At 38.4% G+C, this 21,576-nt stretch overlaps 1 protein-coding gene across 3 annotated transcripts in view; it reads left to right on the top strand.

Annotated features, from left to right (window-relative positions):
* Positions 1-21,576, top strand: part of cdh23 (cadherin-related 23) — a 351,845-nt gene that overhangs the window by 200,984 nt on the left and 129,285 nt on the right. For all 3 annotated transcript variants that reach the window (XM_067422478.1, XM_067422477.1, XM_067422476.1), the window contains exons 10-11: positions 3,240-3,352; positions 10,104-10,292. In XM_067422478.1, the coding sequence (XP_067278579.1) occupies positions 3,240-3,352; positions 10,104-10,292 (302 nt within the window). The remainder of the gene's footprint in view (positions 1-3,239; positions 3,353-10,103; positions 10,293-21,576) is intronic.

Raw genomic sequence — 21,576 nt, 5'->3', positions numbered from 1 at the left:
ACGCCCCCAACAAACTCGCTTCCAACGTGGCAATCACCAAACAAATGCTAACTCAACAAATGCTAACTCCCACACACACCCAGAGAATATACCAAAACTAATAATACACACCTCAGCACTACACAGACACACTTATCCAACAACAAATGAACAAACAATCAAATGAGAAAAGTTACAAACACTTACAGAGTAGTTGTCTATCAGTCAATTGAATTGCTTCTCTCTAGCCAAAATGTTTCAAACACACAAGGCTTTTAATACCTCGCTGGCCACGCCCCCAACAAACTCGCTTCCAACGTGGCAATCACCAAACAAATGCTAACTCAACAAATGCTAACTCCCACACACACCCAGAGAATATACCAAAACTAATAATACACACCTCAGCACTACACAGACACACTTATCCAACAACAAATGAACAAACAATCAAATGAGAAAAGTTACAAACACTTACAGAGTAGTTGTCTATCAGTCAATTGAATTGCTTCTCTCTAGCCAAAATGTTTCAAACACACAAGGCTTTTAATACCTCGCTGGCCACGCCCCCAACAAACTCGCTTCCAACGTGGCAATCACCAAACAAATGCTAACTCAACAAATGCTAACTCCCACACACACCCAGAGAATATACCAAAACTAATAATACACACCTCAGCACTACACAGACACACTTATCCAACAACAAATGAACAAACAATCAAATGAGAAAAGTTACAAACACTTACAGAGTAGTTGTCTATCAGTCAATTGAATTGCTTCTCTCTAGCCAAAATGTTTCAAACACACAAGGCTTTTAATACCTCGCTGGCCACGCCCCCAACAAACTCGCTTCCAACGTGGCAATCACCAAACAAATGCTAACTCAACAAATGCTAACTCCCACACACACCCAGAGAATATACCAAAACTAATAATACACACCTCAGCACTACACAGACACACTTATCCAACAACAAATGAACAAACAATCAAATGAGAAAAGTTACAAACACTTACAGAGTAGTTGTCTATCAGTCAATTGAATTGCTTCTCTCTAGCCAAAATGTTTCAAACACACAAGGCTTTTAATACCTCGCTGGCCACGCCCCCAACAAACTCGCTTCCAACGTGGCAATCACCAAACAAATGCTAACTCAACAAATGCTAACTCCCACACACACCCAGAGAATATACCAAAACTAATAATACACACCTCAGCACTACACAGACACACTTATCCAACAACAAATGAACAAACAATCAAATGAGAAAAGTTACAAACACTTACAGAGTAGTTGTCTATCAGTCAATTGAATTGCTTCTCTCTAGCCAAAGAGATACTCTATGGCAGACAGCATTGAAGAAGAAAAAAGATTTTATTCCTGTTTCTTTTCCATGTCTGTTTTTTTAAACAAATATTTTTGTTGACCTTAGTGCTAAAGTATGGTCTTCATGATGTTTCAGAGGTTGAATTCATCAGTGTGTTAGGAGCTTAAGGAAGCTGTTATAGGAGCGATATCTTGTATCACTTTTAGAGTTATATACGCAGTCATTCTAATGCTACGACAGACTTCTCTCTGACTTCTCTCCAATCATTTTTCTGCTTAACGACCCCGGCACATTTTGAGTTTAATCTCAAAATCCAATCAACATCCGATGGATAGAACCAAGTCCCTGTTTCGATAATCTGCTTTTCTTGGATGTACTGTACAGTACGTTGCAATATGAAGAAAACTTTTGATCAATAGAAATGAATTCATTACTATTTTATTTGGTTGGATAAAAGGAAGACTAGGGCTGGACAATAATTCAATATCAATATATATTGCAATATGATTATTTTTCAAAATAGCGTGATATGAATTTAAAACACATTTCCGATATTTTGATGTTTATTACAGCCTTTCATTACAGTTTATTTGTACAGTTTTTATTTCTAAAATATTATAGTTTCATAAGAGGAGGTTTTCTAGACTTGGCAAATACATTTTTCAGTAGTTTGTAGGTACAGCCATCCATTGTGGGTGTTCTTTGCAATTTTTCTGAGGCTTTTATATTGTTCATATCGATATCGGAATTATATTGTATCGACCGAAATTAAGAAATATATTGTGATTTAAATTTTGGCCATATCGTCCAGCCCTAAGGATGACTGTAAGTGTTGGGAAAGGTTGTGTTGCAATAATGCATTACTCCATTACGCAGTTAATTTTTTCCCGAAATTAACTGCGTAATGCAATTAATTACTTTTAGTTACTCAGTTAGTTACTTTAAATTAGTTACTTACACAGTGCAAACAATGCCTTTACTTCTTACTCCAGATTTTTCCCAACTTTGGGAAAGAAGAGGTGTCAGTCAATAAATGGGAAAACAAAGTAACTTGCATTACTTGAAAAATTAACTCAGATATTTTGTTGTAAATTTAAAAGTAATGCATTACTTGTTACTTGAAAAAAAGTAATCTGACTACGTACCTCATGTAATACGTTACTCCCAACACTGATGTCAATTATGAAAATCATAGCTACAGTCTATAGCACAATATAATCATTGTTGGAAATCCAATGAACAGATGGTTAATATACTCAATAATGTGCTACAGAATTCAATTGAAAATGCTTTTATATTACAAAGTCAGATCCTGAGAAAAGGGTGTTTAGAAATTTAAACACTAGGTAGAATATGAATGAATTGAAATTGAAAGAAAAGAATGTAACTATTGTCTAGAGAAACAAAGCCTTGTAGTTTGAAGGTTTATAGTCCTTACAGACGGATAGAGCTATAATAATAATATTATAATCCTGCCCTTTTATTTATGTGCACATTTGTACCATTTTTGGTATAAAGTTAAACCAACGAATTTGTCGTACCATCCAGCCCTAATTTACAGAAGAGAAATGATCTGATTAATACTTTAAAAATCCTTAGCTTAAAGCTGACGAAGGGAACATTCCCCCTGGAGTGGAGGTTAAGTGTCCTGCTCTAGGGCAGAATGGTGATTAGGGAACTCAACGACCCTCTGCTTTGCTGACACCTCTGAGGATTTTGACCTTTAACCTTTGAGTTTGGGCTTGGATATTTAACCACTTTACAATTATGACCTTCCAGTTCATTAAAATATCTTTATGCTGAAAAGTCAAAGTGTAACGAGGGTACAAACTCTTGGGTTTACTACGGCAGCATCCAGTGCAAATGGAAACATCTTGACCCAAATACTGCCACAATTATTCACCTTTCTTTTTCATTCTGTTCATCAGGTAACACCAACAGCATGTTTGCTCTGGACTACATCAGTGGATCTCTGACAGTGAGCGGCCAGCTGGACCGGGAAAACCCGCTGTACTCATCTGGATTCACCATCACAGTGAAGGTGCGACTCAAAACTAGAGGTTGAGGTCTTCATAAGGAATTAAAATGGGAAGGACTTGTTCAATTTCACTTTCTAATAGGGTTGGGAATCAATATTCTTGTTCAGAAACAGTCCCTTTTTATGACGTTCGGTTCCGTTAGCGGTTCTTGAACATGTAAAAAATTGCACATTCACAAAAAGCATACTTTGTACACGCAGGCATTTAATTGTTTTGCAGTATTTACATGGGTCGTAACTCATGGCGAGAGATTGCTCTAAGCAACGTATGCATCGAACGCCTGTGTACGCGTACGACTCAAAAGAAGTATATATTGCAAGGCTATGCGTTCGACTGTGTGCATACGCTCACGTAAGTGTAAAAAAACGAGGTATACTTTGGGCTTCAGTGGTACCAATTGATTGGTTCATTGATTTGTTGAGAAATTGGAATCGTTCAGTGGAATAGTGGAAGTGGAAAATCCTTAAGCTCTTAAAACCTTTTTATTATAAGTCTTTCAGCTCTGTGTGAGATTCAAATCCACTAATGCATTACTAAAATCTATTCTGTGATGTTTCAAGGTCAACACTGATTATAAATGAGGAATAAAATATAATATAAGCAGATCTGTTCTGTTTCCAGAAATTCTCATGTGTAGAGTAGTTCTGGTTAGTCTTTCATCCCCTGCTCTGAACTCATTGGGATCTCTGCCAAATGCAGTATTGATTCTACTGTAAATGTTTGCGGAGTGTGACTGTAATTTATCGAGCCATTTACCCACATTGAGTTTATCAGGGTCAGTGTGTGAAAAGTTCTCACTGACCGTCAAGCTTTAAATACATTTTTACCTATCATAGTGTAGCTATTACAAACATGCAAAACACTTCAAATTAACCGAACTGGACTGTCCTGGTGTATTGTGCATGTTAGTGTTTTTTAATAACATTCAACTATCACATAACATTGTGCACATAATGGGTATAGATATGTCATGAAGTTTATGACATTCATGTATTTTACTATTATTAAAATAGATTTCAATTGTATTGTATTTTTGTCAGATTTTGCATTTTAGATTCTATTTCTAAATCACTAATCAAATACAAATAAGTAGTTTTGTGACGCTGATCATGTCAACTTCTTTTACAGACGGTCAGATGCTTTTGCTTTCGGTGAAGCTCAAGATACTCTTTGGATCACTCTTTTTTTTTAAAGAATAACCCTATTTTCTTTAATGACAAAAAATATATTAGTCTATTAAGCCCTGCTACTGTTACCTGTGTGCGTGTGCATGTGTGTGTGTGTGTGTTTGTGATGTCACCGTTATCTCAGTGTCCTGCTGACAGTGCCAGGGCCAAACACTGGAGGGGAGAGAAAGAAAGTGTGTCCCTATAGACCTCAGGCAGGAAAGCTCTTTGTTCCAGTCTCTCCATCTCTGAGAGCTCAGTTTAGCCAAGGCTCCTGAAATAGTCACACACACACCTTTGACTCCTCTTCAGGCTGTAAGGGGGTGAAGATGAGCGAGAGAGAGATGGAGAGAAAGAACAAAAGAGAAAGCAGACAGACTTTATTTTAGACCTTTTAAAATAATTCTGATATATATATATATATATATATATATATATATATATATATATATATATATATATATATATATATGTACTTGATCATCAGATACCCCCAAAATTAGTGCTTTATTCACATTGAGCTGAAAGGTCCAGAAAGTGCTGTGTGTGGGATTCTGTTTCCAATAGATCGGTGGAGATTGTGGCCTCTCTAGATTTCTGTCATCCTTTTTTCTGGATTTGACACAGACATCATGATAGCCATCATTATCGCCTCTGCTCTGATAAGACCCCATTGAACTGCTGCTGGTGTCGGTAGATTTGCACAAACTTTAAATTCAGCAATGCTTTATTTTAACTTCCAAAGCACAACCGCAGAGACAAATTTAATATATGACCAAATAACATTATGGATTACGTAACAGGACCCTGTCTCACCAGCACAATAGCCATTGGTAATGGTTCTTTGTGAAGAAATATGTACATAAAAACCATGCAGTACTGAGATGATCTGTTTTTGAGTTTGTTTTGAATGTGCTTTTTGTATGAAGTTGTCTTGTACAGTCATAACTGTGATAATTCTAAATCTAAATCAGCAGGTTTCAGAGCAAGGACTTATTCTGTTCTAAAAGGGTGATTCGCTCAAGGTCACTTCATGTTTAAATGTTCACTCAATATTGCTGCCTCTGTCACGGTGGCTGTAAAGGCTGTATTTATACTTGATGCTTCCTTAAGTTTGCTTGGGTGCACGCAGAGCAAAATGATGTCTTCAGAGTGTTGGGAGAAGTGTGCACTGAGTGCGCATGATCCCATTTCCCAAACCCACTGGGTTTTACAATTTCTCAAAGAGTCGCTCCCTGTCATTTCAAAAAATAGTACAATGGCCAGCCCCACTTTATATTAGGTGGCCTTAACTACTATGTACTTAGATCAAAAAATGAGTACAATGTACTTAGTGTTTATATCCTATTGCAAAACACTTGCTGATATTGAGGTGGGATACGGGTAAAGTTAGGGACAGGTGTGGTGGTAGGGGTAAGTTTAAGGGTAGGGTTAGCAGTAAGGGATGTGTCAACTGTGTAATTATAGATATAATTACAAAAAATAATTACAGATGTAATTACAGACAGGTATTTTTTTTAAATATAAGTACAATGTAAAAAGATGTATTTGCACAGTAAGTGCATTGTATCAAATTATTAATTTAAATCTTAGTACATAGTAGTTAAGGCCACCTAATATAAAGTGTGTCTCAATGGCCAGTATGTCAAATATAAATGCCTCGTTTGCCAGCTTAGTGGAACGGTACGTGATGTGCTAGTTTAAGATCGAATCAGAATAAAAATGCACGATTGTGGTTTCTTGAGAGAGAAATCGCAGATCATAAGCTGCGGAGACATAACGCATCACATGCTGATGTCACGTGTCTTTACTGGATCTTTATGGGATGTTTCAACACACACACAGATTCCAGAAAATCACTGGCAGTGTGAATGAACCAAAATCAGACGATCTCGGGACAAATCCCAGGACACATTATCAGTGTATTTTCCAGAATTTCTGTGTGAAAGGGGAAACTAGGAACACAGGTAGGCAAAACAGGAACAGAACGCAGTGAAAAATAACCCGAAACAGACTATACATGTTACAGCCTCTTTCACTGTAATATTATATATAATTCCATCTGGACAGATTCATAAATGTGTTTTGGATTCTTCTGCTCTATTTGCAGACAAAAACTGCATAGCTGTAGTTCTTTAAATTGAAATCAATGATTGCCACGAAAAGTAAAACTCAAAACAAAGCAAGCGCAAGAAAAACCTCCCAAAATATTCATAAGTTATAGATTTTCATTATCTATTTCTCTCTGCTGAACCTCTGCTCCTTTATATATATTTTCTCTATCTCACTCTCTCTCTCTCTACCTCTCTGTCGCCCTCTCTCTTATTGGTGGCATTATTGATTTGGAGTGAAAAGTAATAAAACTAATTTCTCAACTTCACAGAGCTCAGATAGGCTGAAGTACATTGGGCTGGAGGTCAGAGCGTTTATTATTCTGAGGGATGGAGAAGAGATGTGCAAGGGGGTGTTAAACGACACAATTCATGATTAACCTGGACCTGCAGCTTCACCACACCTCCATCCTCCATTCACCCTGCATCCCTCCTTCACAAAACACCATTATTCCTTTTGATTTCTCTGTGACTCCAACTCCATCGCTCAAAAAGAGGAGGAGAGAGAAAGAGAGGGAGGGAAGGAAGAAAGCAATTGTTTCCTGTCGATAAGACGTGTTCATCCTAAATCGCATTGCCTGTGTCTGTCTGGCCCTCGTTTGCCCCCACTTATGGCAGACCTGTGGGATTTCTCCCAGAATCCTCCCCTCTGATTTAATAAAGAGGCAGAGCTGAACAAATGGAGGAGATTGAAGACTAAACGTTAATGCTGCTTACTGCCAGATTCCCTCTATTATCACATCTGTTCCTCTCTCGTTTCGTATCTCCTACTGTCGCTCTCTGTCACTTTTCTCTCTACTTTCTTTTGCTGCTTTGCTTTTCTAGAGCTGCTTATGATGTTTCCTCACAGGAGACATCACTTATAATGTTTCCTCGGAATGCAGCGTTCATATTTCAGTCCAACCACACCAGAGTTCATCTTCGGGGGGTCTTGCGGCGTTTTTAGGGTCTGTTCACGGCCTGCGTAACGCTTCACAACTCATTTTTCAGACCATACAATGTAAATTCAAAAATTTAGACCAAACGTTCCTTTAAAGGGGTGGTTGCATGCAATTTCACTTTTTCAACTTTAGTTAGTGTGTAGTATTGCTGCTTGAGCATAAACAGTATCTGCAAAGTTACAGCACTGAAAGTTCAATGCAAACCGAGATTGTCTTTTAAAATTATGGCAGTTTATAGCCTACAAAAATGGCTGGTTTGGACTACAACAAGCTTTTTTTTTGGGTTGGTGACATCATAAACCCTTGCTAGTCACCGCAGATGTGACTTCTGCCTGTATTGGTAAGGGGTGTGACGTTTCTGGACAACCTGTGCTTGGCACTTCAGCCAATAAAAATACATTAAAACTACATTTGGCCATCTAACCAATCTAAGACCATTACGTTTTTTGGAGGCATGGTCTTCATAGAAGCAGGAAGCAAATGAGTGCACACCAAATAAGTGGGCCGAGAAAAAAGAAAAGATGGGTGTCAATTCTCTTCCAGATGAACTCTGGTGCGGCTCAACTGAAATATGAACGCAACGCGGACTAAAGACACAGTGCCCATCACAGTCCGGTACAGGTATCAGAACCGCGTCTCCTCACAGCAGATCTTTGTTTGTTTGTGTGTGTGACGGAGGGATTCCTGCTGCTGATTTGACTCCTTCACACATTTGATGAGCTCTTCACGAGTTCTCAGTTGGTCAAATGCCATCATATGTAGGCTACGCACATAAAACGAGTGCATTTAGCCCAGCACACAGCATTGATTAGGATGTTTGGTAAATTACATTGTGATAAATTATACATGTAATAATATGTAGTAAATGGACTGCATTTATATAGGGCTTTTAACAGACCCTATGGCCATCCAAAGCGCTTGACATTTTGCCTCACATTCACCCATTCATACACCGACGGCGATGTCAGCCATGTAAGGCTCCATCCAGCTCGTCGGGAGCAGCTGGGGTTAGGTGTCTTGCTCAAGGACACCTCGACACTTGGTCAGGCGGAACCGGGGATTGAACCAACAACCTTTCGGTTTGTAGACAACTTACATGAACCACTGAGCCACTGCCACCCCATAAAATAGTAATAGATATATGTAATAAAAACAGAACAATCAGGTTGTGGACACATCCCAATGCCCTTAGGTTCTGTATCTTTAGGTTCAGTGTAAAATGCCCATGTGCCTTTTGTGGTCCAGATCAAATAAACCAAGCAAACCGAACTACAAGTGTGAACCCCCCAGAACTCGATTTCAACCGAGAGGGGACCCTCTGTGTTTCTGTGTGTGTGTGTGTATTATATTGTGTATAATTATATTATATAACATAATTTTCATAGTTGAGTTACTAGGCAACTAGGGGGAGAGGACGCTGGCGTTGTCTGTTCGCCGCTTCTCCACCCACAAATCATGTTACTGTACTATTGGATTTAGATTTTATTTTATTTTATTATGTTTGTGACTAGTCTGACAGTCAGAGCTACAATTGGGACTGTTGCTGATTGCTGGCAGCCACTAAGAGGACGTTTGTTCTCCGTTTTTTTTCACTGCTTCTCTGCTGTTTTTGTTTGAATTATTGAGTTTGCTTCTGGTTTGAAGGACATTTCATGTTGCTCGCTGCAGCTGCTCCCTCTTCTGGGTGTCGGCTGCTCACTGGTGGTCTCCCTCGGGCTTGAACTGGTGGCTGAAGTTTGCACTGGTCTAGCGTCATCAGCGTCCGGCGTGATTGTTGAGATGTTCCGCGTCTCGGCTGTGCCGCTGTTCCGTCTTGCAGTGTAGCCGTGGAACGGCTTGGACTTCTGCGCCGACCCCGGCCCGTAGTGTCCACAGAAGTGCCCGGAAAACTTAGTTTGCCTCCTCCATGGTGCTGCAGCGATCCCCGCCCTCCATCTGATCTTCAGCTGTTATGCCTCGACGACGTCATCAGGACACTGCCGAATTGGAATATGTGGCAATAGAGCTTCTACCCCTGGGAGAAATGTAATACATGGAGTGGACCACAGTGTACTGTGAAGCATACAGGGACTTCCACCATCAGCTCTGTTTTCTGTTCAGAAAAGTTTTTAACTGTTATGTGTTGGTTGATTGTTTGTATTATTCTATATTTTTACTTGTTATTCATTTTTTGTAATTTTTTTCCTTTGTTGCACTTTAAGATTCTTCGTAATGAAAAGTGTGTTATAAATAAAATCTATTATAAACAATTTCTCCAGAAAGCAAATATCCTAAATTTCCATGTTCGCCAAAATTATTTGATCCAAAGACCATTTTGTTCTTCAATGGAAATAAAAACATCTTCATAAGATCAAATTCACAATTTTTCTGAAAATAGTTCTTACTCTGTGCGTTGAAATTGTTTCATATCTTAAAATGTTCTCTTTATTCCAGTTCTCCAGATCTCCAGATTTCACCTGCAGTTTCCTTTTGACCCTGCTGTACATATTGAGATTGCAGACATCAGATTAAAAACATCTTTCTGTCTCTGTGTAGGCGACAGAGCTGAATGATGACCGCTCGCCCTCGTCTGCCACCGTCATGACCACCTTTACCATCCTGCTGATCGATAAAAATGACAATCCGCCCAGATTTAACAGCTCTGAGTATCGCGTCTTGATCCCCGAGCTGGCGCAGGTCGGCTTCGCTCTGCCTCTGTACATCCAGGTCGAAGACAAAGATGAGGTGAGACATTCACACACAAACTTTTAAAAGAGAATATTTTTCCCCCACACATGATTTCACTGACACATATTAAATATTCAGATGGACAAGCATGTTTCTTCCTGAAATTCCTATGAGTAAAAGAAGCTGTTCGCAGAAACTTCTTTGTGCTTTCCATGAACATGACATTTTCTCCAACATAGACCCTTCTGACATCAGGAACTTCTGACTGGTCTCACTGCTCCCCTTTATGGCAGAGGCTCCGAAACGAGCTCGAATCAGTCACATGTCAACCTTTCTCACCTTCTCACCCCCTATCAGTCAAGCTTCAAACTAGTCACTCTTCTGAATCTGCTCTCCTGGCTGTAAAGTGCTCAAGTCAGCAGCAACATGCTCGCATAACTCCATGCTAATTCTTTTCGATCTGTAAGCAGTTTTTGACACTGCCATCCACACATTTTTCTAGCAGAGATGGGCATTTCAGACTCAGCACTTATAGTTTATGTTGTATGTGAATAGCAGGTCCAGGTCAGTTGTCCAGGAACGGCTGATTTCCTTACTTTGATCCTTCACCACTGGGTTATCATAGGGATAGGAATTTCACAATGTATTTGCTGGCGATAAATGTCCCCTTTTTACTTCACTAGTTCAAAAACAATGCAATTATTTGAGGGTCAGTTAGATGATGCTCAAATATACTTTAAAATTAAGTTCATATATAGTCACTTTTTTATGATGAGCATGATTAAATGTTTTAGTAGTAAAATAAATGTTGATATTTTTAGCCAAAATCAAAATGTCACAGTGATATGACTGCCCTGATATTAGAATGAAGAAAACATGTAATGTTAATTTAAAAACATTCAATTATATGAAAGAATTAAAACTATACAAAGCAGTTTTAATACTTAGTTAATACTTAATATTACATAAATATTTTATTGTTAAAATATTGCTAAAACTGCTTTACTTATTGTCATGCTTGCTAAACATGTCATTTTAATTTTAAAATGTTGTCAAGTTTTGCAGTCAAACAGGTTTTCTTGAAATTTGTTGCGTATCAAAAGCAGCATGTATTGTTTAGCAGTTGAAGCGTTTGATTTGTGAACAAGTGTAAAAGCTAAGTCATGAGGGAGAAATATTTACCTAGGAAATATGTATCCGTTTGATAGAGCTGTAGTGTTATGGCTTGTGAATATCAATGGCCCTGTCCCAAATGGCACACTTCATGTGCACTTTCCATCTTGAGGACTGCTCCGTGATCCGTGCACGTGTCCGTTAAGTCCACAGACCGCAGTGTGTCCCATTTGTCATTTTAGGTCTCAGAAGGGTGCTCGCATGCGCCCCCTTTGCGGCCATTATGCGCCCTTGTTGTGCACTTCTGCTGAGTCCGCAGCGGACTTCTTCCCGGCAGTCAAAGCGGCATTACGTCGTGAAAGTGCGGAATCAGAGGAAGACCGTGCGGGGTTTAGGGTGCCATTTGGGACAGGGCCGATGTCTGTAGGGAATGCTAGCTTTCATGAGCATCATTTGCTGTTTGATACCTTTTTCTAGCTTTTATACTGGAAAACTTGGAATCCTATCGTTTAGTAATCTTCGCTTAGAAAATAGATATTTTTCAAATCTTGAGCTTAGAATTAAGATAGGAAGTTTCTGTAATACAGTAAGAGAGGGAGATGCTTATTGTACACATATTATTTACTGTAATGCCAGGTGTTCATTGGCTGTTTTAGAGAGTTCGGACAAATTTATGATTGGATGAAACAGGGTAGATCTGCTATGAAATGTCGACCTGCTTTGATCTTATACACAGAAAAATAGGGTGTTAAAATTGTACCTTTAGGGGTACAACAGCTTGTCGCTGGGGCAGTACCCTTAAAAGAAAAACGTTGTACCATTTATACCACAAAAAGGTTCATAGTAGTACCTTAAGGTATGCATTTGTACTCAAAGGTACTAATATGCACCTTTAAGGAGTAAAAAAGGTACAAAGATGTCCTTTTAAGGGTACTGCCCCAGCGTCAAGCTTAAGGTACAATTTTGACACCCTATTTTTCTGTGTGATGTACTACAGACAAACACACTCTGACTTACATCCATGGTCTCACACACCAGGATTTAAAAAGGGGTTTAATTTTCTTTTGAGTAGGTGAGATACAGCACCAAATTATCAATCAGAATCAATCAGAGATAAGAGCCACATGAGTCAACTTGACATTGATTCCTGCTTCAAATACTGGAACAGAGAGAGAGAGAGAGAGAGAGAGAGAGAGAGAGAGAGAGAGAGAGAGAGAGGCATACTAACATATTACTCATGTATACTGCACTGTATACTACATACTGTTTTTCTTATATATATATATAGTAGTACGGCATAAATATTGAAGCTTGTTTCTGCCACTGAATAACACATTAAAAAGGTAATTGCGATTTTATCTCACAGGTCTGCTTTTTTCCCCTTCTCACAAATGTTTATAGCAACTATGTCAGTCTATAGGAAAAAAAGCTTTTCTTTCGCTTTTTTCCCCCCAGAACTGGACTTACCGGTATAACATATCTCACAATTCTAAGAAAAAAGTTACAACTGCAAGGAAAACATGTAATAATTGTGAAAAACAGTGAGAATTGTGAGAGATAAACTGACCCTTGCGAGAAAAAAATGTACCCTTGCTGTATTCATTCAGTATATATAATATCATGGATCATTCAAACTCTGAATTCTATTTTATAATGCTTATTCTGGCAAATGTCATCTAGGTATTATATGCATGCAGGAAATTTGCATTCTGTGCACAGTATACATATATTATACTGCAGAAATAATAAGAATAGTATATTAGTATGCTCTTCTGAACATTGCCAGATAATTAAACAGGAAGGAGGAAGTCAAGTGTGGTATCACCACCAGTCAGTAATTCAAACATTTTACTGTCCTGTCACTTTTGATCGGCAAATCAAAATTATATGAGTCCTTTCAGTCTTTGAGGGCATGGAAACAGCTCTTTTTTCTCTTTTGAGCATCAGGCATCTCCTCTTACTCAAGAAATACAGCACCAGCTACATATTAGAGGCATCATTTTCAGCTTTCTCAGCACAAGACTTTCTAAACACACGGGCGAATAGAGATGGCAGCTCTTCAACACACTGAGGCTTGACTCTGATCCTAATGCAAGATGAACAACAGTCTTCCAGAGGGTCTAAGAGTTCAATAACCACCTCAGCCTCTGTCTGCATGTGTTTAAAGAGGCTTCTTAGGCTCAAGCCGGGTGTTTATTTGGGGATTGGTGTAAAGCTGTCCTTCTCTCTCCTTTTTAGTTCAGCTTTGGGCTTCAGTGCATCAAGCTGCATTAATGATGCCGGTTAAAATGAGAAGACAATATCACTGTCAGGCAATGTAATTTTTTTAAATCAAATTCATTACATTATATTCCGAATATATGTAAGGAAATAAGGTACGAGAGGCTGTGCCAACAACAGCCTTTAGCCGTGACTTATTCACGATACTGCACTAGTCTCGAGTACCTTAAAGCGGCTCGTGAGTCCTAGCCGTCCTGACACAGACTGTGATGTACTCTGAAAGCATGCAAAAACATCATGGGCCTACTTCAGTTCTCAAAAATATAAATATATAACTTATATTTTTACAAAATGAAAAGCCTTGTCAAATGACTATCGTTTTAACTTATATGGTGAAAAAAGTGACATTTGCTAGAAGGATCGAGTGAACGATCTAAGCAAAGTATCTACGGTTGTATTTTGAAATATAAAATAATATTACCCTTTGCCATTAAACACACTTTTTAATTTTGTATGGTACTTGGAGTTTCCTATTGTTACTGTAAGCATCTTGCGTTATCTAGACAATGCTGTCTCCCTAAGAAACTTTCAATTTAATCAGAAATTGTTAAAACAGTCAATAAGTGGATAAATCACTACTTACTGCTTGCAGGACTATAGTTGTAATTGCAGGAATATAGTTGCCACTTTCTTCAGTTTAAGACGCTGAGCGAAGTTTGCTTGAAATGGGCCGAACAAACGAACGATCTTGATTTAAATTGTTGTGGTATCCGATTATAAACATCAACCATGACTGTTGACATTTTTCATCTGTGGGAAGGGTAGAAAAGTCTCCTGCACAGCCTGGAACATGAAGTGTGTCCATGAGAGCAGTTTGTTTACCTGCAGTCTCCGGCTGCAGTGCCGCCTGACAGTGCACAAGTTTGGACAGATGCAAATGTTGGAGGGGTGCATTTAAATGATCCCCAACGCTTGTGTCACGGTTGGCCTTATGTTGAGAAGCACTTTTTTTTTTCCGTTGTGTTTTTTATTTTACGAGATTTACATAAGAAGTAGGAGGCAATGAGACTCACAGTATGTGAGTATGTGATGTCCATGTACTGAACTCTTATTATTTCGCTATGGCATGGTTAATTCAATTTTACATTCTAGGGCACCTTTAAAGGAGCACTCCACTTTTTTAAAATTGGGTCATTTTCCAAGTCCCTTAGAGTTAAACAATTGAGTTTTACCGTTTTTGAATCCATTCAGCCGATCTCTGTATCTGGGGGTAGCACTTTTAGCATAGCTTAGCATACATCATTGGATCATATTAGACCATTAGCATCATGCTCAAAGACTCTTTTTTTTTTTTCAAAGATAATATTTTTCCTATTTAAAACTTGGGCCCCACTTTATATTAGGTGGCCTTAACTACTATGTACTTACATTAAAAAATAAGTACAATGTACTTACTGTGCCCATATTGTATTGCAAAACACCTTTGCTGATATTGAGGTGGGATACGGGTAGAGTTAGAGACAGGTGTGGTGATATGGGTCAGTTTAAGGGTAGGGTTAGGTGTAAACTGTGTAATTACAAATGTAACAACCGAAATTAATTACAGATGTAATTACATGCTGGTATTTTTTATAATGTAAGTACAATGTAAAAACATGTAGGTACACAATAAGTGCATTGTATCAAATGATTAGTTACAATGTTAGTACATAGTAGTTAAGGCCACCTAATATAAAGTGGGTCCAAAACTGGCCTATTCTGTAGTTACATTGCGTACTAAGTTAATAATAAAATACATATAATAAAAAGTTTAGATTTTTAGACGATATAGATAAGAACTATTCTCTCATTCCTGCATAAGAATCATGGAACTTTGCGGCCATACCATGTGTGCAGCGGCGCAATGATATTACGCAGCGCCTGAAAGTAGTCCTCAGATAGATAACTTCCAATGCGATCTGCACTAAGTTTTTGTAGTTGCAGATAATACAGAGTTGCTGCTCGCAAATTATGTAGTGGATTTACTGTGCGATTAGCCATGGTTCTGTGTGTTGTAAAAGGCTGTAATAGTGAGTCGAAGGTGTATTCTACCATCATGTTTCACAGAATACCAATGAAAAACAAGGAATGAAAGAATTAGTGGTTGACTACTCTGAACCATGGATATCAAAACTGGTAGATATTCAAACAAGATTGTGATATATATATATATATATATATATATATATATATATATATATATATATATATATATATATATATATAAAAGGGGGGGGGCTATTCCTTTGATTTTAAATTGGCATCGCTTGCTACGACACATAAATACTAGCGCAGTGAGTCTTACCTAGGATTTTTTGTGTTTCTAAACTTTCTCGGTATGGTTCATCTTCAAACTTTCCTGCTGATGTGTGTGACAGGCACCTTTTATCTTTCTGTAGTGGTTCAGGCAAATGGACGGGCAATTACGCTTATGGCCAGTGAGTGTTGACATCCCTGCATATTGGATGGCTCTTTAAATAGCCCCCATCAGCTACAATGGCTCTCTAAGCGCTCCAAACAAAAACAAGGGGTTATTTTAACCGCCGATGTAATTCCGTCATCGATCTCGAGCGCCGTCCTCCGTGTCGCCTGCATTCAAAGGCTTTTAAGAGCACAAACATGACGAGAGGTTTCTTCTAGTCTGGAATGCTTGACAGTTAGTGGTTTTGATTATGGATAGAGATGTGTGCAGGGATGGTTTGCCTTTACTCTGTGTGTGTGTGTGTGTGTGTGTGTGTGTGTGTGTATGTGGTGATCCTGGTAGAAGCTGAGCTGTCAGCTGGATCTATATAGTATATGGTTTTGGGCAAAAAAGAGTTTGTGGTCAGGTCAGTCCTAGGTCCCCATGTCAGTTTTTAACCAACATTTTCCACTTTTGATGTAATTTCTAGCATTTGTAGTAATTTATTGTAGTATTTAAATATTTGCTTAGTTATTACCAGAGCTCGCTCTATTTTGCTGTAGATCATTAAATCGTCACGTTGCCGTAAGGGGGTAGACACTGGAGGCAAAGTTCAGTGGCGCTTAAAATTCGAACACGTTGTTTTCAATGAGTGTACACACACCGGTGGCGCCATTCGGCACCTGTCCGCAGCGACTGTTGAAAACCTTGAAAAGTTCCTGAAAATCCAGCCACGCCACAGAGCCCCATTTCAAGGTTTTATATTAAATGCATATTATATTTCCCTCAAATTGTTAATGTACACACTGATGTATGTACTAATGTACATACACTCATTGTGCAGCTCTCCTGTCAGAAGTCGATTCAAAATTGAGACAATGAAAATGAACAAATCTTTTTCCAAGTCATTTCGTTCATTTAAGCAGAATCTAATATTAATCTAACACATTTAGTACTTTTTGGATAACAAAATAAACTATAAACTAATGCAGGCATGGCATTTTAGAATAAAATTATGAATTAATTGCTTAGCTTGCCTCACATCCCGATGCAAATCGTTCTTTCTTTAGTCACTTCACATTTAATCACTTCTGTTCCCTATAAGATTATTACACCTCTCGTGACTTCTGGTTCGAGCCGTTAGTTCCGTCATCATGTCTGATGTGGGCCGTGACAGCCTCATATAATACATGCATCCGGAAACAGAAAAGATTAGTTCTCTCGAGTCTTCGACTCATTCGTTTATCAAGTCCCAGCCCCATATAGGCAAAACTATGCAGTCACTGGAAACAGAAGAGATTAGTTCTCTTGAGTCTTCTCGTTCAAGTCGTTCTTCGGGTCTGACTCTGAGTCTCGTTCTTTCGTCACATGGCCGCGCCGGTTCAGTATCTCACAAGTCACAACATATACAGCATTACAGTCGTATTATTGACGGCATGTTGTAATATATTTATTATTATAAAATCATCAGAAGATATGGGCAATAAACTGTTATTATGCCTGTCCATTCTGACCAACCCAATGTGTCCAGGATTCATAGGGAAATCAATTATTATAGGCCTACTATCGAAAAAAATCTTGTTTGTGAGGAAGGTTTTGAATGAACTATTTCTGTGTCCAACACGGCTGTCACGTCACGTGACAAAAGAACGAGACTCGGACCGAAGACTCAAGAGAACGAATCATTTCTGTTTCTGTTGTAGCCTTGTCTATGGGGCTGGGACTTGATGAACGGGAATGACTCAAACCCGAAGCCTCGAAAGATGAACTTATCAATTCTGTTCCTTGTCAGAACACATGGGATGTTTTGCATGCACGGTCAACACAAAATGAACGAATCGCTCTCAGAGAAAACCCGTCGTTATCAAGTCACATTAAAGATTCGTTCAAAATGAACTGTGATTTGGTTGCTTTACGTGTCAGTCAGACGACCTATGGGCGGTCCTTAACCAATGGAGTTCAGACCTTGTCAGTCTAAAGGTCCGGCTACACGAGACTAGGTCAGTTATATTATATAAAACTTTATATTAACTGGGTTAATATAAAGTTAATGAAAGTTGATATAAAGGTCATTTTCAGGACGTGCTATCTCTAGGCTTGTCTCATGCAATGCAATTTATAATTTGACCCCACCGGAGAAGTTAGCTAAACATTAAGCTAAAAGGGCATTGCTATGTGGTTGCTAGGTGTTATTGGGGTTGCTTGGCTTTTATCAGCAGTTGTTGGGGTTTTCTATTGGTTTGGCATGGAGTAATTCCTTGGGCATTGCTATGTAGTTGCTAAGATGTTGTAAGTGGATTCTAAGGTGTTTCTAGGTGGGGATTGGTGGTTAGGACATTGAGAAGAGTTGCTATAGTGTTTTGGGTAGTTGTTTTTTTAGGCAGTTGTTAGTTCTTATAGATGATTACTAAGGGGTTTCTATGTAGTTTCTAGGGACATTGCTAAGCAGTTGCTTGTGTTTTCTGGATGGCTCCTATATGGTATATATTTAGATATTTACTTTGGTGTCCTGTTTATTTGCTTGGGCTTTGCTATGGGGTTTCTAGAGTGTTGCTATGTGATTTCTAGATTGTTCTGGTGGTTGCTAGGCAGTTGCTAGGTGTTTTACAACAAAATATTATTTCTCTTTCAGAATTTCATGTTTAAGTCAGTGTGTTATTTTGAAGTAAACATTTTTCAGTGTATTTTAGTGTTTTGAAAGTGCCACAGAGTCACATTGTTTACTTCTGTTGCAGGAATCAACCAATTAATCATTTGCTTGTAGCTGTCTGTGCATATCAAGCCAAGATAGGAGAATGCGTCTTAACAGAAAAAAATTACACACATCACCTTAAAAGCTATAAAACCACTCCAATAGTCCATTACAGCATCTCAGGCAGCGTACTTTCAAACGGATGATCATTCAGAGATAATGAGGTGTTATGTCAGCAAATGCAGTGTGCATTTCTTCATTAGCATTAAGGTTAATGCAGATCAAAATGAAAGTCAGGATTAATGATTGTGTCAATCCACACGACAATCAGTCGGCAGCTAGCTGGTTAGTTTGCACAACAACAAACTTTTAACTCTTAGGAAAAATGTGTTTGTTGGGTCACATTTGCATTTGTAGCTTTGTGTTTACAATCGTTTGCAGATCATAAAACATGATGATTCAGAGAAGAATATCTAAACAAATGAATCTCTTGATTATGCTTGTATATAAGAGTTCAACTGACACAAACTCGTTTGGTCTCTCCTCGTCTGTTTAGTGTCCGTTCTCCGGCTCTTCATTCAGCACCTCAATTACAGCATCCGGCCTGAGGAGTGGCATGATGGAGGGATTTTCATAACTGAGAGATAAAAAACAAGTGAATATCTCAGATTAACCTGGAGTGCTGTTTTTTTTTTGTGTCTGTGGTTAGCGTCCTTTATTTCATGCACTCAATCTCTCTATTATTTTCTTGTTCGTTCTGTGTGTTTTCCACTGTAAAGAAACACCTCAGGTTAAATGTTTATTGAACTCTGAAACTATTTTCTCTGTCCGGATCAATTCACCACGTTGCGGTCACAAACGGCTTCGACTGCAAAATGGAACCTGGCGGCAGGGTGTGTGTGCGTGTGTGTGTGTGCGCGCACGCACGTAGCAGTGTCCTTCATTAAGCATTGTGCTTTTATTTGTATGTAGTACATACAAATAGTGTATAGAGCAGTAGAGACCGGAGAAGTTGTCACAAGTATCTGATTTTTGATTAATGCATGTCCTACTTCTTGCCTGATCGTAATCCTTCTTTTTAAAAATTATTTTACCCTTTTTTTTTCTTTTGTATTTTCTGTCATCTCTCCATTTCTTTAGACGTTCTGCTTATGCCTGCCTCGTGCACTGAGCTCCTTCCCCATTTTATTGAATTTAGTTTTATCCTGTAAACTTAACTTCAGTACCATCATATTTTTGCTGTTAGATAAACAACAGTGTTTTTTGGTATTATTCTTACATGAATTGAAATATTAAGCTCGTTCAATTTAGTTGAAATTTCACTTAGTTTTTAAGGACAAATTATATTTTTCGGGCCCATTTTCAGATTTTGTTAATCACAATAAACAAGTGAATACAACAAAGGCAAGAGTCAAGTAAATAATGAATGTACATTAACTAAAATAATTAACCTTTTACAGTTTTTGCTGTTTGATTCATTGTTTTTGTTTCAAAAATCTTTTTATTATTTCAATTTAGCTAGAGGTCTTTGAGCTGTTGAGACAACATATCTCATAAACTGCATCAAAAGTTTCTACCTCGTCAATAATTGTGGAAATACATAGAGTAAAATGTGTGATAAGTAGTTCTGATCTCCCATATAATTTCACCCTTTTTAAGTATGTATATCTTGAGATTTTTAACTATTTTCACCATTTTTCGCTAAACGAATACAAGCTATTTTTTAATGACATTTTTATGAACCAACATAACAATACCATATCAATCATCGGAGGTGTTTATTTAATCAAGTTGAACTCTTACTGCGTGTATGCTAAATTACTCTGACACACTCCTTCGGAAGCTTAATGAACAAATAAAAATGTGCATTAAAACCGTTACGGTATTCATAATGTTGCTTAATTTTATATCTCCAGAAAAAATAACAGCAAAAGCATTCACTATATCGCCCAGCTCTAACAAATATACAAGGTTTGCAGGTCTACCATGTTGGTTTGTCAGTTTTTGTGTGTGCGTGTAAGATCAGATAAGAGCAAAACCCTCAACCCATCTTCTCCTTTTTTGTTTGAGAGAGAGAGATTACGGCAAAAAAAGAAAGAGAGAAGGAGACTCGAAGAGATGGAGTGATTGTAGCGACAGATAAGTGTGGACTTAGTAGAGATAAGCCGCAAGTAAACACACACACAATAATCAATCACAGAATTTTCTCACCATGCTTACCATTATTTCTTTTTCACCGTGTTTACGTCTGTGTATGTGTTTAGGGGGTGGGGGCGTCAGTATGCTTGCCTCACTTTCCGTCTGAACGATATTCCACATATTCCTTCTCGTCATAAGTTGTTGTGACAGCTCACACAACTGTGGTTTTCAGTCAGCAGATCTCGCCATCACTGTAACCGCCAGCTGTCTCACTCGAGCATTAGCACTGTGTTTAATCAGAGCGTGTGATGCAGCGTGTGTACAGTATGAAAACTGCACTTTCTAAGATGGTGATGAGTCATCATTGAATTTACTTCCTGCCATATGTCCTGTCTTCCTCTCACCGACCTTGTGGAAGAGAGAATGACACTAATGAGGGACTTCCTGTCATCTCTTCATTTGTTCGGGATCTCTCTGTACCTGAAACAGCGACAAGAGACAGAAATGATTATTGCAGAACATTTTATTACTTTATTATGTGAGGTTTGAAGTTTTATTTCGAGTCCGTCCGATAAAATCCCTGTCAAAACACACTCTCACATTTGTTAGAATGATGAGAAAGGAACTTTTTGGAGGTGCGATGGACAGTGGATGCTAAATTTGGCTTCTGGCTCATGGTTCCTTTAAAACTCAACATCTTCTCAGATGTTTTTCAAGTTCCTTGGGAGAAGTGAAAG

The sequence above is a fragment of the Pseudorasbora parva genome, chromosome 17 (genome assembly GCF_024679245.1).
Source record: "Pseudorasbora parva isolate DD20220531a chromosome 17, ASM2467924v1, whole genome shotgun sequence".
Taxonomy (NCBI): Eukaryota; Metazoa; Chordata; class Actinopteri; order Cypriniformes; family Gobionidae; genus Pseudorasbora; species Pseudorasbora parva.
The sequence above is the reverse complement of the archived record's forward strand: the minus strand, read 5'-3'. Positions and strand labels throughout refer to the sequence as shown.